The sequence below is a fragment of the Coffea arabica genome, chromosome 11e (genome assembly GCF_036785885.1).
Source record: "Coffea arabica cultivar ET-39 chromosome 11e, Coffea Arabica ET-39 HiFi, whole genome shotgun sequence".
Lineage (NCBI taxonomy): Eukaryota > Viridiplantae > Streptophyta > Magnoliopsida > Gentianales > Rubiaceae > Coffea > Coffea arabica.
Window position 1 is genome coordinate 50,033,650 of NC_092331.1, and position 16,088 is coordinate 50,049,737.

At 35.6% G+C, this 16,088-nt stretch overlaps 2 protein-coding genes across 2 annotated transcripts; one reads left to right on the plus strand and one right to left on the minus strand.

The window, feature by feature from the left end:
* The first annotated feature begins 6,626 nt into the window (after positions 1–6,626).
* On the plus strand, positions 6,627–10,226 carry LOC113718922 (G-type lectin S-receptor-like serine/threonine-protein kinase SD2-5). Its single transcript, XM_027243853.2, has one exon. The coding sequence runs from the start codon at positions 7,513–7,515 to the stop codon at positions 9,967–9,969; it is 2,457 nt and encodes an 818-aa protein (XP_027099654.1). The 5' UTR covers positions 6,627–7,512; the 3' UTR covers positions 9,970–10,226.
* A 2,079-nt stretch (positions 10,227–12,305) lies between these two features.
* On the minus strand, positions 12,306–13,244 carry LOC140021349 (uncharacterized). The gene has a single exon (XM_072072106.1). The coding sequence runs from the start codon at positions 13,242–13,244 to the stop codon at positions 12,306–12,308; it is 939 nt and encodes a 312-aa protein (XP_071928207.1).
* Positions 13,245–16,088: the final 2,844 nt, after the last annotated feature.

A 16,088-nucleotide genomic window follows, 5' to 3' on the forward strand; every position in this document is an offset into this window, starting at 1 on the left:
GTCCTTCTAAAGCATTGACCAATTCTGGCAAGGCCATTTGAGAGAGATGCCGTGAATTTCAAGAGAGGAAATCTTTGTTTCAAATCTTTCTAGTAAGCCCACCAAAACTTTCTCCACAACTTTGCTGTCCAGCAACTGTTCTCTAATTGACCTAATTTTATTCATAATAGTTAAAAGTTTAATAGAGTATGCTTTAATGTTTTCTGGTTTTTCATCTTAAGGAGTTCAAATTCTCGTATAAGAGTCAAATCTTTCATCTATCTTATTTTGTTATTGCTTTGGAAAGCAACATTGAGAGTATCCCAAGCTTCCTTTGCAATTTCACGAACCATAATTTTTGTGAATACTGCACCTATAACTACTGAGTGGATATATGTCATGGTGTTTGATTTCTTTTTGACTGCATCCCTATGAGGGCTCTCATCTATGCAATCGTTGGATCTTTGGATAGTATAGGAACAAGATCGTTTTCCACAATATACTAAAATTACTAGCTATCAAAGAGGACCTCATTTTGACAGCCCAAATTTGATAATTGTCACCAGTGAAAACTGAAGAGTTGGACAAAAAATTGTTTCCTGGCATTTCAAATTTGAAGGCTTAAGTATATAGTTTGACACTGGAAAAAGGATCCTCACCAAGTTCACTCACTCTAAAAAAAGACGTAGGCCCTTAAAGATTTAGACTTTTGATACCATTTCGTTGGTTTTTAGGGCATAAACTACTAAACAACACTTAGTATGCCAAAAGAAAGCTCACAAAAGACTCATATTGTATGTTGAAAATAAGCTTGTTCTTTACTTATCAACTTACTATTTACAGTTTTTACAAGTAACAAACTAACATAGTTTCCAATTAACAAATCTCCATAAAAATCTTAACAAAACTACTTGCTAACAAATTGACATAATTTTCTATTTAACAAATCCTAGCAAAAAAATTTGTTAACAACTGCATTTACAATAACTAACTAAATTATTCTATTACTAAATAAATGTAGAAAAATCTGCAAACATTGGCATATCTCAAATTTCTCACACTCTCACGAGACAAGCTTGATTGATGAATCAACAAGGTATATTCGAATTTTAATCTTTTTCTTTTCTCTACCTAAATCTTTGAATTGCAAAGATTAATTGTAGTTCTGGTAGTGGCACGTCCTTATAAGGGTGTGCTTCTAGATTTTCAAGATTTCATCAAAGGTATCTTTCTCTCTCTTCAACTTTTGAAAGTACTCATTTGATAGCTTGCATTTTGCATGCTTACTGGCGCCAATAAACTTAAGTGGTACCGTATAAGCCACAAAACCAATTTGTATCTTTTTTCTGAGTTTTTTCTTTATTTTTTATTTTTGGTTCAGTGCATTTCTCAAAGTTGGGACTGCATCTAAATCGGCATCATTTTTTTTCTAATGAGTGTTACAAGGTTTTTCCAATATTAAATAAATATTTATTTTCTATGAAAAGTTAATGATCTTAAAGTATTATAAGAAGGTATATAGTATATATTTTGTTAAAAAAATTAATAATCTTCTAGTTTTATTGGTGCTTCATGGTTTTGGGAATAGTCAATACAGAACTCAATTGGGATCAAGGATATTTGCCACTAACATATTTGTTACTAAGGTTGATGGTCTAGTGATGGCAATCAAATTGGGTTATCAAGGATAATTTATTTCATGTTAATATTTCTAATTCAAGAAATTTGGGATCAAGATTTTGAAGGATTGGAAAACTTACATATGTCAACAAGACTAGATAATGCAATTAGGCTAACCAATTGTGAACCAAACAACTACATGAGTACACATTTGGAGTTTTGGTGTTATTATTCTATATTTAGCTTTTGGGCTTGGCAAGATTATGTTAGATGAATGTATGATTTCTTGACAATTTTACACAATAATCAAGAAATGGTACTTGTCAAGCTATTCTGGTGGAAGAACCCCAAATGCAAAGAATATTTTGTGCTCCCTAAAAATGTCTTACAAAGAAAAACAATATTACAGAATTTATGCTAGCTTTCAGATACTAAAATGCTATGAATTCTCTATTTTTTGTTCACTTGTGATCTTAAATACCATATTATTACTAATAATATGTGTAAAATTAGTACAATTTTTAAAGATTATGGGATATTAATATCACTTTTAACACCTAGTATTATAAACATGTATATAATTACTACAATTTTTTTAAAAAAATTATACTACATTAATACCACTTTTAACTTTTACTCTTGTGTATTAGGCATTACATTTATTAAAACTTTGTCATCTGAATTTTAGTGCTATTTTGTGTATAACTAGAAAGATATATCATTATTATTATGTAATATTTTAAATTTTTTGAAAAGTTGAAGTACAATTCAAGAAGTATAATGCGCTAAAAGGTCATTGCATGTTTTATAAGGTTATGTGAAAAGTACAAGTATTTTTTGTACGTACCAAATATGGAAGTTTTTTCTTAGTTGTACTTTACAAACGTGTAGTAAATGCATATAGTACAATTACTTCCCGACTAAGAGAAACAATATATTCATATAATATTTCTGTTGGTTTTTTACTAGCAATTTTGAGTGCTACTTCTTAGTGAAAAACCTTGATATTTACATGTAATTAATTACTTTCCAAAGGATTTACATGTAGTAATTGTGCTGCACAGCAATAATTGAAGCATCCAGCAGGTTTAGTAGTAGTAACAGAAATTGACAATCAGTAACATGTAGTAATTCTTCAGACACTAGTACTTTTCTTTGTTATAGGCATGTATTAATTTGAAAGCTGATAAAGATTCTGGGCTGAATTTGTAATGTTTTTACATGTATATTATGCAGAATAAATGCTACCCTAATTCTCTTATCCCGGGACAGAATTTAATTTGCTTAATTTGTATAGAATTTAATTTGCTTCACTTGCAAATTTTTACTGTAATTGAAGGATAATGTAGAGTATATAAAAGTAAACATTGCGCTAGTATGTGGTGACTGGTGATGTTGTTCTCGACTTAATTTATCCCGACAAGTTTCTTTGGCTTCCTTGGCACTAAAACATAAAGCAGTGAATTCATATCAGATTATCTGTTTAGTAATCCTGAATATACGAGGTTTGAGGGAGACAAAAATTAACGTTATTTATTAACCTGTTTAATAATTCTTCTCTAGTAAAAGCTTTTGCAAATTTTTCTTGCATAATGTTTTAGCGACAAGTCTACCAGTACTGCTGGAAAACTATACAGGAAATACAGAGAATGGAAAGGCAAGGCACCCTTCAGTTACTTCTCATAAGTCGTAAACAAACCAGGTATGCGATTGTATGTGTTGGCTTGAGAAAGCTTAGAATGCAGCAGCATCTAAAGGTGAAGAGTTTAGTGAAATCAATAAAGAAAATAATCTGTTGAAAGATGAAATTAAGGTTTTAAGGTACCAACTTAATTGGTTTTCTGGTGGGATTTACATGTAGTGGTGCTATATGGCAGTACTGCTTCACGCAGCCAGGTGGTTTCCATTAGTAATCTCAAAATTAGGCAGATAGAAGAGTCGTCAAAGGATATAGACAATACTACTGTTTTTTTGTTATATACATCTGTCAGAACTTTTGCAAGCTCAGTTCGATTAATAAAAGCATCTGGACTCGTTAAGGGCTTTCACATTTATTTGGTATGCAATAATGCTCTGTTTTCCTTCCCCCATACACTAGTAAACTTGGACAGGTCTTCTCCCGTCCTACTATGGCAACCTAGAAGCGTCGCATCCAATTTTTAGGTCTTATTACTGTCCATCAATGTAGGGACTCCGACTGAAGGCTATAGTCAAGTCTGTCCACAAACTCAAGTAAAAGGGGAAATATTTAGGAGTTAGTTAAAACTCAGTTTAAAGTCAAGTTTGGCTTTTCATATTGATGGAGCAAAAGCTTTCTTTGATTTCAACTTTTGGGCATGTTCTAAATTTTTTATGTTTATCTTAAGTGAATTGTTATAGGCCAAAAAAGAAATTGTTTTACCCTGCAGATTTCTGTTGTTATTGAAGAATGATATGATATAGAACAAACTAAATCAAAAAAGGCTATTCGGAACTTTAGCCCTAAAAATCAATACATTAGGCTCTGTTTGTTGGGTATTCTAATAATAAAAAATGTCACATGTTTATTTTGAATTCAAACACAATAAATTACAAATTCTTTAATAAATTTTCAGCTATAAATTCAACCATTTAAAAGTATAATTTATGTTTTTAAAATAAGATTTATATCTTGAATTGTGTAACCTATGTAATGATTAGGTTTATGAATTCATTTAGTGAATTTTTACTGGTATACAATGCATATAGACCTTTTCAATTTGTAGATGAAAATATGAGTTATTTATTTCACTTAATATTGGTATTTTGATACTCCTAATTTCTCAGTCTGTAATAGAGGCTTCTATCAATCAAGTCTTACGCATGTTTTGCTATTTCTAAACAATCTTCTATTTTTCTTCCTCTCACTACTATTAGAGTTTATAAGGTAAAGAACGGTATTATATGAAATTTCTATCTTACTCAAATAGTGTAGATTGGAGTAGATTAGAGTGAGGAAAAGGCTGGGCTATTGTATCTTGGAGGCAACGTATTGAGACCTATTACACCAGAAAATACTTCGTAAGGCGCGAATCATATTAAAGAGAGCAACCTAATCTGCACCTCAACCCATGCCAATCGTATTTAATGGCATAAATTATTTGTATTTTTATATAATATTGAGATGAGGTGAATATTGTTAATTTCCTTGTTAAATTTAATTTGCCAAATATTTCTAACTAGTGTGATTATTTTAGCCCAGAACCAACACTGTTAATTAGTTTAATTTTGCTTAGCATATTTGTGATGTGGAACGCATTTTAGATGACTTTTGGGCCAAGATGAATCCTGAAAAGCATTCAGCCAAGGTTTTAGCTGATAGATTATCAGGCAGATACAAATTTCTCCTTTTGTTTGTCCAAACCCGTCTTTAGAGGCTTGGTTTGATGTCAACATGTTTCAACTGGTTAATAAACCGACGAGGTCTGTTGTTTATGCATAACAACTTGTGTGGGATTGGGCAGCGTTGGGAAAAGCGGATTGAGGAACTTGCTTGGACTTTGAAGGCTAGCCATTATTTTTTCTTATGGCTGGAAAAGGTATTTGAGAACCATTGGGCACTAGGTCGGGTTTAAACCCCGACCAGTGCCTCACAAGAAAGTATATTGCTTCCTTATTTTTTTTAAAAATTAGAGAATATAATAGCATACTTGTCTAATTTATTGATTTATCTTTCAACTCTCATATAAGTCTCTTTAGACTTCTCCTCCCCGATAATGTAGGAGTAGAATAAAATGTTATCGTAACAGAAAAAAAAAGGTATTTGAGGCAGAAAAATTGCTAGAAGTTATAAAAAACATTTAGTGGTTCACCTCTCAACCATATAAATCTTTTCAGATTCCCCCTCCCCCATAGAGTAGAAATAGAATAAATGTTGTCATAGCAGAGAAAAAAGAAAAGGATATTTGAGCCAGAAAATTTGCTAGAAGTCGTAAGAAACATTTGCTCAAGGCTTCGATTGCCGTAACGAGTCCACTGTTGGTATTACTATCCGCAAGACTTTAATATGCATTGGTCCACGGAGTCGTTAAATATCAACAATCAACAATTGAAGCATCGCGCTCAAATGCCAACTTTGTCAAGGACGTTTGGAGGGTTGACAGGAATAGTTAACGGAAATTCAGCACTGTACTCAGGAAGCATAGGAAGGAGAAAATGACATAAGCATGGATAAATTGACAGCAAAGGTGGAAGAGTCGGATAGAATTCTGAACAATGTTTTATAGATGGACTTGCATTCCCTCTAGCCCTTTATACAGCCCAATAGGATTTACTCGTTGTTGACAAATGATATTAAAAAAATGGACAAATTATACTTTATCCCCATGTGATTTAGTATTTTTCTACATAACTTTCATATAGTTTCAAAAGTTATACATAACTCCCTCATAGTTTGGATTAAAGTATTAAAATGACAGAAATAGTCATTCGTAACAGAACTTTTAAAAATATCGAAATTACCTTTATAAATACATGACACACTAATCTCATATGGATTTTTTTTTTTGGTTAGATAGGAGGGCTTTAGACCCATTACAAGGTAACTAAAGTAGGCGTATGGTTTTAATCTCATATGGATTTTATGTTTTACTGTATAACTCCCTTATGATTTAATGTTTTACCATTTAATCTCTTTATGATTTTTAAAATATACACATAACCCCCCTTGGTTAATAAATAATTTTTAACTTTACATAAGTGTATTTTTGATATTTTAGGTGACTCCGTTGCGAATGATCATTTTTGTTACTTTGACATTTTATTCTAAATTATGAGAGGGTTATCTATAATTTTTAAAATCATAAGGGAATTATATAAAAAAATACTAAATCATAGGAGGATAGAGTGTAATTTACCCTAAAAAAATACTCCACGGATCTTCCAACCCAATAGAGTAGGATAACATAGATAGTGATGATTGACCGAAAACAGCAAATCTCGTGTTACTACTATAATAGTAATAATAACACTCCTCAGGTGTCTGCACTTCCTTGACATAAGCCCGAAAAGTAGGTTCATTCAATCAAGAAAAGCTTGCCCACAAAACTTTCTTGTTTGCTTCTCCACGAGTCTTGAATCCTTCACGGCATGCCTTGCCCAACGAATAAATTCCTAGAGAATGTGAGTTTGTAATAAAGTAGGTAGTTTCTAAACCTTTTTCCAAAAGGTGAATAACGTATTCATCGAGTGTAATATTTCGTCAAAAGTTGCATTCAAAATGTGTTTTTTTGTTATTGTTTTAGGCATTTATTTCTCATAAATTACATTCACAGAACATGTTTTTTAAAGATTGCATTCACTAAATACGTTCTTTCAAAAGGCTCACTATTTGGGAACTTTTTTCCAAAAACCACCAACCCTTGGAAATGCTCCTTTTCCTGATGGTTGCTTACGTTTTCCAACTGAGTTCAATTTGATGGCTAGATAAATTCAGTAGTTAAACTACTCTTTTAGTGGTCTACGTTTCTGATGGTGTTTCTGGCATTGCAGTCAAATCGTTGTTAGTTAAATTTTCACTTTTTTCGAGTCCTTTGGCGATGATTTTCAGTCCGTGCATTATTTACCAAGAACTTGTGTTCTTGTTTAGTTCAGCTGGCAATTAGCTGAAGTTGGGTTTTTGGGCTGCCTGGATCTTGATTCTTCCCAAAACTGCCATCTTTGCTTTTTTTACTTGTAATTCAGTTCACATTTTACTTGTCTCTTCTAGCAGCTTTCTGCTTTAGGATTTTGAACTTTTCTGGCCAACCAAATTCCTGAATGTATTATTAATCCTTCCTTTTCATTTTTCCCTTGGCCTTTGGAAAAAATCGAAATTTCGTTCTTCATATATTTGCTTTCGATTCATATTCCTGAATTTCAATAGAGTTTCAAGTACTTGTTGATGAAGACGTAGTCATGGGAAAGTGGGAATTTCTGTCTATCAAAGTGGCTTTTTCCTTTTCTAGTCTGTTGTTGCTGCTTGAAACATGTATGGCCCGTATTCCGAATGTAGGCAGGCTGAATCTGGGATTTCAGGGGACGCTATTGAACTGGCTAGACTATGGGGGGCTGTTTCTTCTTTCCAACAATTCCGCTTTCGCATTGGGTTTCCGACCCAGTCAAGATGTCAATAAATTTCAACTTGTGGTTCTTCACAAGGGCAGCTCAACAATCATTTGGTCTGCTAATAGAAACAATCTGATTCAAAGTTCAGATTTCTTCACATTCGCTAGAAATGGGAATGCTTACTTGCAACGTGGTGGATCCACCATTTGGTCCACAGATACTGCTAACAAAGGAGTTGTAGCAATGGAATTGCTGGATTCAGGGAATTTGGTACTTGTTGGCAATGATAGCAGCATAATATGGCAGAGCTTTGGCCATCCCACTGATACCCTTGCGTCGAATCAGGAGTTCACTGAAGGAATGAAACTGGTAAGCAATCCCAACTCCAATAATTTGAGCTACTCTCTTGAGATGAAGTCTGGAGATATGATTCTATCAGCAAATTATCAGCCCCCACAGCCTTATTGGGCCATGGGAATGGATACCAGAAGAATCATTGACGCAGATGGAGGGAATGTTGTATCTGCAACTCTTGATGGCAATTCTTGGAAGTTTTATAATCAAGATAAAGTGTTACTTTGGCTTTTTGTTTTCTCTCATAATCATGATGAAAATACCATATGGGTGGCAGCTTTGGGAAATGATGGTTTCATCACTTTCAGCCTTCTTCCAGCTGATGGTAACTTCAGTGCCTCCTCGATACACATACCACAAGATCTGTGTAGTAGACCTGCAGCATGTGATCCGTATTTTGTTTGTGAGACAGGAAGCAGTTGCCTGTGCCCTTCGGCCCTTCACTCTTGCACGAAAAGTAGTTTCTCCTTCTGCGATAGGTCACAGGACTCTGTGGAGCTTGTTGATGCAGGGGACACTCTTAGTTACTCTGCTCTTGATATTATTCCACCCTCTTCTAAAACAGATTTAAATGGCTGCAAAGCCTCTTGCCAAGGAAACTGCTCTTGTTCTGTCATGTTCTTTCACCATTCAGGAAACTGTTTTTTGTTTGATCAGATAGGAAGTTTGCAGCACTCCAAAAATGGTACTCAATATGCTTCTTATATCAAAGTCTTGACCAATGCAAGCGGTGGGGCAAATCAAGGAGGTGGTGGAATTAACAAAACACGCTATGTGATTGTCATCGTGGTCATTATCTCCGCATTGCTCGCCATTTTTGGTCTCCTTTATGCAGGATATCAGCACCACCAGAAGAAAAACGAGGAATTGCCCGAATCCCCTGAAGAGTCTTCGGAGGAGCAAATTTTTTTGGAGAATTTATTGGGACTCCCAGTTCGTTTTAGCTACAATGATCTTCAGATTGCAACTAACAACTTCAACAAGAAGCTTGGTCAAGGTGGTTTTGGTTCAGTTTACCAGGGGATTCTCCCTGATGGAACTAGATTGGCTGTGAAGAAATTGGAAGGCATTGGTCAAGGGAAGAAAGAATTTCGAGCAGAAGTTAGCATTATTGGGAGCATTCATCATCTTCATTTGGTCAGGCTTAAAGGCTTCTGTGCTGAAGGAAATGACCGTCTTCTTGTGTACGAGTACATGGGAAATGGATCTCTTGATAGATGGCTTTTCCGGAAAAACAGAGGGGAATTCATGTTGGATTGGGAAACTAGATACCGCATTGCACTAGGAACAGCTAAAGGTCTGGCTTATCTCCATGAAGATTGTGATGTGAAGATAGTTCACTGTGACATAAAGCCTGAGAATGTACTTCTTGATGACCACTTTGTCGCAAAAGTCTCAGATTTTGGTCTTGCTAAGCTTATGACTCGAGAGGAGAGTAATGTTTTCACCACATTAAGGGGAACAAGGGGGTATCTTGCACCAGAATGGATCACAAACCGTGCCATATCAGAGAAGAGCGATGTTTACAGTTATGGCCTAGTGCTGCTTGAGATAATTGGTGGTAGAAAAGCCTTTGATCGCTCAGAGCCGTCAGAGAAATCCCATTTTCCTACTTATGCTTTTAAAATGATGGAAGAAGGAAAACTGAAGGACATCATTGATGGAAGTTTAAAGATAGATGAAAAGGACGACAGAGTTTCTACAGCAATTAAAGTTGCTTTCTGGTGCATACAGGATAAAATGTTCCTAAGACCATCAATGACCAAGGTAGTTCAGATGCTGGAAGGAATCTGCCCTGTCCCTCCGCCACCGCGCTGTTCGCAGCTAGGGTCACAACGTTATGCAGTTTTCTTCCGGTCAATGAGCAATGAGGGCGCTGGCGCCTCACCGGGGCCTCGAATGAGCAAAAATGATGCTCATCTTTTGGCTACAAGTCTTTCAGGGCCAAGATAGCAACCACAGAAGCTGAAGCAATTTCATTAAAATTGAGAGCACTAGTGGAGAAGCCTTCATATGTACACCATTTTCATGCTTTTCTTCCTCGTACATTCATTAGGTTTTGTTCATATTTGGAAGGTAGACATTTTGGTATTCTAGCATTCAGTAAAATTGATATGCTGTGTGCACATCTTGCCCTGCAGATCTACCAAACCTATCTTGAAGAATGTATACATGATTGGATTAGCAAAAATTTTTGTCATTGTCGTTGATGAACGGGCGTATGCACTGAAAAACATAATGCAATGACTCTCAATATTCTGATCACGGTTAGCCGAATCTTTTACTTTGGCTGCTGTCACCCTTTTCTTCTGGGACTAGGAAAATGCATGTGAAGATGAGTAATTCTTTCTAACCTTAATGTTTTGAACTTTTGAAATATACAAGTTGATGATTGATGTCACTCTAAGCAAGGAAAAAACAAAGCCATGAACTAAATGGGCTTAAAGTTGGACTGGTCCCATGATGTGGTCGTGTGAATAATCAAGAAAAGAAAGAAATCCGCTAATTTCTCTTAACATTGTCTCAACAAACATATCGCAAAAATGAGGAAAGTGGAGAGAGGTTTCTCTAGATAGATCACCCAATGTGTCTGGTAAAATAATTTTTGCGGTTATAGTGTATATAATGTCAGTGTATATAAGATCTTCCCTTAGACTATTTCCTGCATCGACTTTTGATGATCAAATTATTTTCATCTCAGTTTAACAACTCAGCTAATTAATCAGTATACCCGTGATCATTTCATTGAATTTTGCCCTTAATCTACAAAATAAACTAACATGTGCAAGTCAACTGTCAAAATTTAAGGGTAAATATGTCCACTGAGTTTCTTTTAACCAGTCAAATATATTTTTTTCAAGATAGTGATTGAACTCAAATATTCGGATCGTACATTTTGGCCAAAAGTTTCTTTTGTCAAAAGGAAACTCATTGATTTGAGTTCAATGACTATATTGATTTGAGTTGAATATAGTATGTATACTTTTGGCTAGAAGTGTGCTCAAATATTTTTTATTTCAATATAGTCATTGACGTCAAAACGATTTATTATATTGAAATCAAATCAATATAGTCATTCCGTCAAATGTTTCTGTTAATGTTAATAGAATGAGCACAATGTCCATTTCACATACCAAAAATAAGGACAATTTTGTAAGTCAATTTTTTAGATTTTTTCTAGCTAGAGTTTTAGATTTCTTAATTAGCAAATTATAGAATTTAAAATCTTTAATAGTTGCTTTAATATATTCTAATTTATAAGTTTTGACAAAAAATATAAATTATATACTCAAGTTCTTGTGATTTATTTCCAAGAACCCTGAAATTAAATGAAAATAGTACATCTAATGACAAAATTTGAATGAAAGCTCACTAACTTACTATTTTGCTGAGTTGAGTAGTCAATTTGAACGAAAGATCACTACAAAAATATATTGTTTGTACAATTCAATGGCTATTTAAGATTTTTGTCTCGTCTATTTAGACGAATTTATCTATGGTATTTGGCGTGTGCAGTGTAAATGCAACTCATTCCGTTAGATTTGACATTGAATTTGGACAGAATGGCTACTAATATACATATTTGTGAATTAAGTGGCCATTTTCAATCAAAAAATAATTGAGAGATTAAAGGTGTTCGATCATAACAGATTAGTAGTTGCTGAAATTTTTGATCTTCAAGTCGAGAGTTCAATGGACATATTTACTCTTAAATTTTGACACGTGATTTGCCCGTGTTAGGTTTATTTTGTAGATTAAGAGCAAAATCTGACGAAATGGCCACAGGTACACTGATTATTTAGTTGAGTGGCTGAATTGAGATAAAAAATAATTTGATGATCAAAAGTAGATACAGGAAATAGTTTAATAACTGTTGAGATTTTTTGCCTTTCTCGTAGGAACTATTTTGCAAGCCACCGTGCCTTTCTTCATTTTTTTTTTCCAGAAACGTTAGATAATTTCATTGATATGTTGTAAACTATACAATTGTTGAGCAAAGGTCCAAATAGACTTTACAAGTGCATCTTGGCACTAAGAGTGTAGCCATTCTTCATCAAAAGAAATGCTTAATGCATGCATACTAACTAAATCAACCCTTTCCTCCGTTAAGTTAGTGGACAAAACGAATGAGCATTCTATAAACGTTGAGCATAGATTTTTGATGTCCTCCAAGTGAGAGTGTATTGCCATGTCTTTAGAGTTACTAGTTTGGATCATTTTCAGCAACTGTTTCTGCTTAATCTTGATCTGAATCTTCTTCCATTCTTTCTCTCTTGCCATACATAAAGCTAATTTAGCAGCCACTGCTTGGTTCCTGAGTTTGTTACCATCAGAATTTGTTTGTTATCATCATCTGCTACTGTTCTAATCCCCATGTCCCAGCCTCCCATCCTCTGCTGTACTGCAATAGTTAGATAAATGGTGTCAGCACTCTCCTTCCTCTGTATCTGTGGTTCACCTGCTCTTGGTGTTTCCAGCATGCTCATCCTTCTCTCTTGATCCTTAGCTTCTTTGTATTCCATCCATTCATTCTGTGCTTTCTGTACTATCTTCAATGGATGTTGCTGCACATTGTTGAACATTCTGTCATTTCTTGCTTTCCAAGTCTGCCACAGGATATTAGCTATTAAGGTTATATGTTCCATACCCTCACTGCTGCACTTGGCTTCTGTTAGTGAGCTCCACCACTTCTTAAATTCTTCTCTCTGGTCTTCAATTCCATCCCAATGTAATTGAGCTAGATGCCATTTTTCTTTAGCTATCCTGCACTGGAAGAATAGGTGTTCAACAGTCTCAATACCTTCTCCACAACAATTACATATAGGTGATCCCGTTTTGATTCTACTATATATGATTTCATTCACAGGTAATGCAGTGCTTAAGCATTTCCACAAAAACATCTTTATCTTGTGTTTTAGATTGAGATTCCACAAGATTTTCCAGGGTTTGTTGTCTCTCAAACTTGTTCCTTCTTGCTGGCCTTCCCTTTGCTGATCATTCTTCACCAGTTCCTTATAGGCTGAGGCCACTGTATACTTCCTATTCCCATTGTGTGTCCAGAAGTGCCTATCTTCTTTATCAGCCAAATTGATGGGTATCCTCATAATTCTTTTAGCTTCTTCCTTCTTGAACAGCTTAAATAAGAAGGGTCTTTTCCATCTATAGTTTTGGATCAGCTCTTCCACTTTATTGACTATGCAGTGCTGTGGCTTTGCTGAAGTTGGCATTCCTTGGGAATTCCTTGGTATCTATTTGTCCTCCCATATCCTAGTGCTCTTGCCATTTCCAATTTTCCCAAAGGTTCCTTTTTCCACCAAGTCCCTTGCTCCCATCAGACTTTGACAAATCCAAGAAGAGTTTTGCTTGATTTTGCATCTGAATATTGACTCATATGGGTAATATTTGGCTTTTAGCACTTTAGATACTAGAGAATTAGGAGTTGTGACCATCCTCCATACTTGCTTTCCCAACAGAGCTCTATTGAAGCTTTGCAAGTTCTTAAATCCTAGCCCCTCTCTATCCTTTTGTTGTGTCATCTTCTTCCAGGAGCACTAGTGCATTTTCTTCTTCCCATTCTCTTCTCCCCATCAAAAGTTTGCCATCATAGTGCTCAATTCCTTGCATAATCTGACTGGCATCTTGAAGCAAGACATGGTATATGTAGGTAGTGCCATGGCCACTGCTTTGAGCAAAACTTCCTTCCCTGTAGTGCTGAGGAGATTATTCTTCCATTGCTTCATCCTTCTCTTACATTTATCCTTTATAAAACTAAAAATTTGCTGTTTTGTCCTTATGATGACCATCAAACCCCAAGTATTTCCCCTGAGTCACAATCTGTACACCACCAAGCTGTGAACTTATGCTTTCCTGTGTTTGTTGTGGTACATTCCTGCTAAAGAACACTGAAGATTTTTCCATATTGATCACCTGTCCTGAGCTTTTCTCATATCTTTTCAGAATCTATCTCAGCTCTTTTGCCTCCTTTGTGTCTGCCTTGCTGAAAATTAAGGTATCATCTGCAAAAAAGAGATGCATTATTGCTGGCCCTTGTCTACAGATCTTCAGTCCTATCATCCTTTTTTCCCTTTCTGCCTTCCTTAGTAGGTTGGAGAAGCCTTCAAAGCTCAGCAGAAACAGATAAGGAGATAATGGATCTCATTGTCTGATCTTCTTGTAGGTGTTACATAGCCTTTGAGGTCCCCATTGATGTTGAAAGAGTAGTTGACCGATGACACACAGCTCATTATCCATTTGATCCAAGTTTCGCAGAATCCCATCCTTCTCATGATTTCTTCCAAGAACTTCCACTCCACTCTATCATATGCTTTTGACATGTCTAACTTCAAGGCAAAAAATGCCTGGTCCTCTTGTCTCTTATTTTTTAGATAGTGCAAAAATTCATGAGAGATAATGACATTATCTATAATCTACCTAGTAGGTACAAAAGCAACCTAGTTCCTACTAATACAGACATTGAGGACTTTCTTAAGCCTGTTAGACAAGACTTTAGAGATGATTTTGTACAGGACTCTGCAAAGGCTTATAGGTCTGTACTGCTTCAAGTTGGTAGGGTTGTCCACTTTAGGAATTAAAGATCTGACAGTGTGGTTCAATGACCTGAGCATCAGACCCGTATGAAAGAAAGTTTGGATTGCTTGAACTATATCCCTTTTAATGATGTACCAGAATTTTTGAAAAAACAGAGGACTCATTCCGTCAATGCCAAGAGCTTTGTTAGGGTTCATAGAAAAGACAGTAGTTCTAATTTCCTCCTCCTCTACTCTCCTAGTTAGAGAGTCATTCATTTGTTGGGAGATGGTGTGTGGTATACATTCTAAAACATCCTCTAGCCCTTCTACCCCACAACTGTCAAACATTTGGACATAATAATTAGCTACTTCTTTTCGTATCTCATCTTCATCTCTTGTCCAAGAACCATCTTCTCTCTGTAGATTCTGGATTCTGTTCCTTTTCCTTCTCTCTTTAACACAAGGATGGAAGTATTGTGTATTTTTATCTGCCTCTCTAAGCCAGTTGCATCTTGCTTTTTGGCTCCAGTACAACTCTTCTTCTATATAAGCTTCTTTCAGCTTAGATTTTAGCTGCCTTAGCAGCTCTTTCCTATTTGCCTGAACAGTGTTCCCCACCTCTTCCATTTGCTGCTTGATATCATTGATCTTCTTCCTTGAATTGTTCTAAAATCTGTTTTTCCACTTAAGAAGAGCAGTTCTACAGTTAGCAATTTTCTTGGTGATCTTGAACATCCTTGAACCATCTACCTTAATGTCCCAAACATTTCTGATAACTTGGTGGATATCCTCATATTGCAACCATCTCTTGTCAAAGTAGAATAGCTTCTGTTTTCTCCTGCTCTCAGGGCTATTGTCAATCAGCAGCATGCTGTGATCTGAGCCATAGTTCTCCACATGCACACATTTTGCTTTGTCAAAAGTCTAGAACCAATCTAAGCTACTCATGTGCTCTATCTAGCCTTTGTCTCACCTCTCCTTCATTATCCCAATTGTTGCACCAGGACCATGGGTTCCCTTCAAACCCTATGTCTATGAGGTCATTTTCCTTAATGAAGTTCCTAAAGTCCCTAAAACTCCATTCCTCTCTTTCCTTACCTCCCCATTTCTCCTCATTGGAAGTAATATCGTTAAAGTCACCAGCAATCATCCATCTACTTCCCTATAAGGCTTTCCTCCTATTAATGACTTTCCATTGATTTCTTCTTATTATGTCCTGATAGCTTGCATAGATTCCTATCAACCACCAGTCCACCTGTGTTTCTGGATCAATGACATGTGCTTCAATGGTCAAAGCAGTCTGACAAATTTCCAAAATGTGGACCTCACTATTCCACATCAATGCCATTCCACCTAATCTTCCCACAGCATCCACAACAAAACATTCATCAAACTTCATCCTTTTTTTCACATTTTCCATAAAAGTGGTCCTGTTTTTTGTTTCACTCAAAAATATCATGTTGGGAGAGAGGAGGTTGCTAACCTCCTTCAACTGGGGAATTGTCAAGGGGCTCCCCACACCTTGACAATTCCACACTAGTA

What these genes read in the sequence shown, in the direction of transcription:
- LOC140021349 (XM_072072106.1), bottom strand. Translation starts at nt 13,244, where the DNA reads ATGCCAACTTCAGCAAAGCCACAGCACTGCATAGTCAATAAAGTGGAA.
- LOC113718922 (XM_027243853.2), top strand. Translation starts at nt 7,513, where the DNA reads ATGGGAAAGTGGGAATTTCTGTCTATCAAAGTGGCTTTTTCCTTTTCT.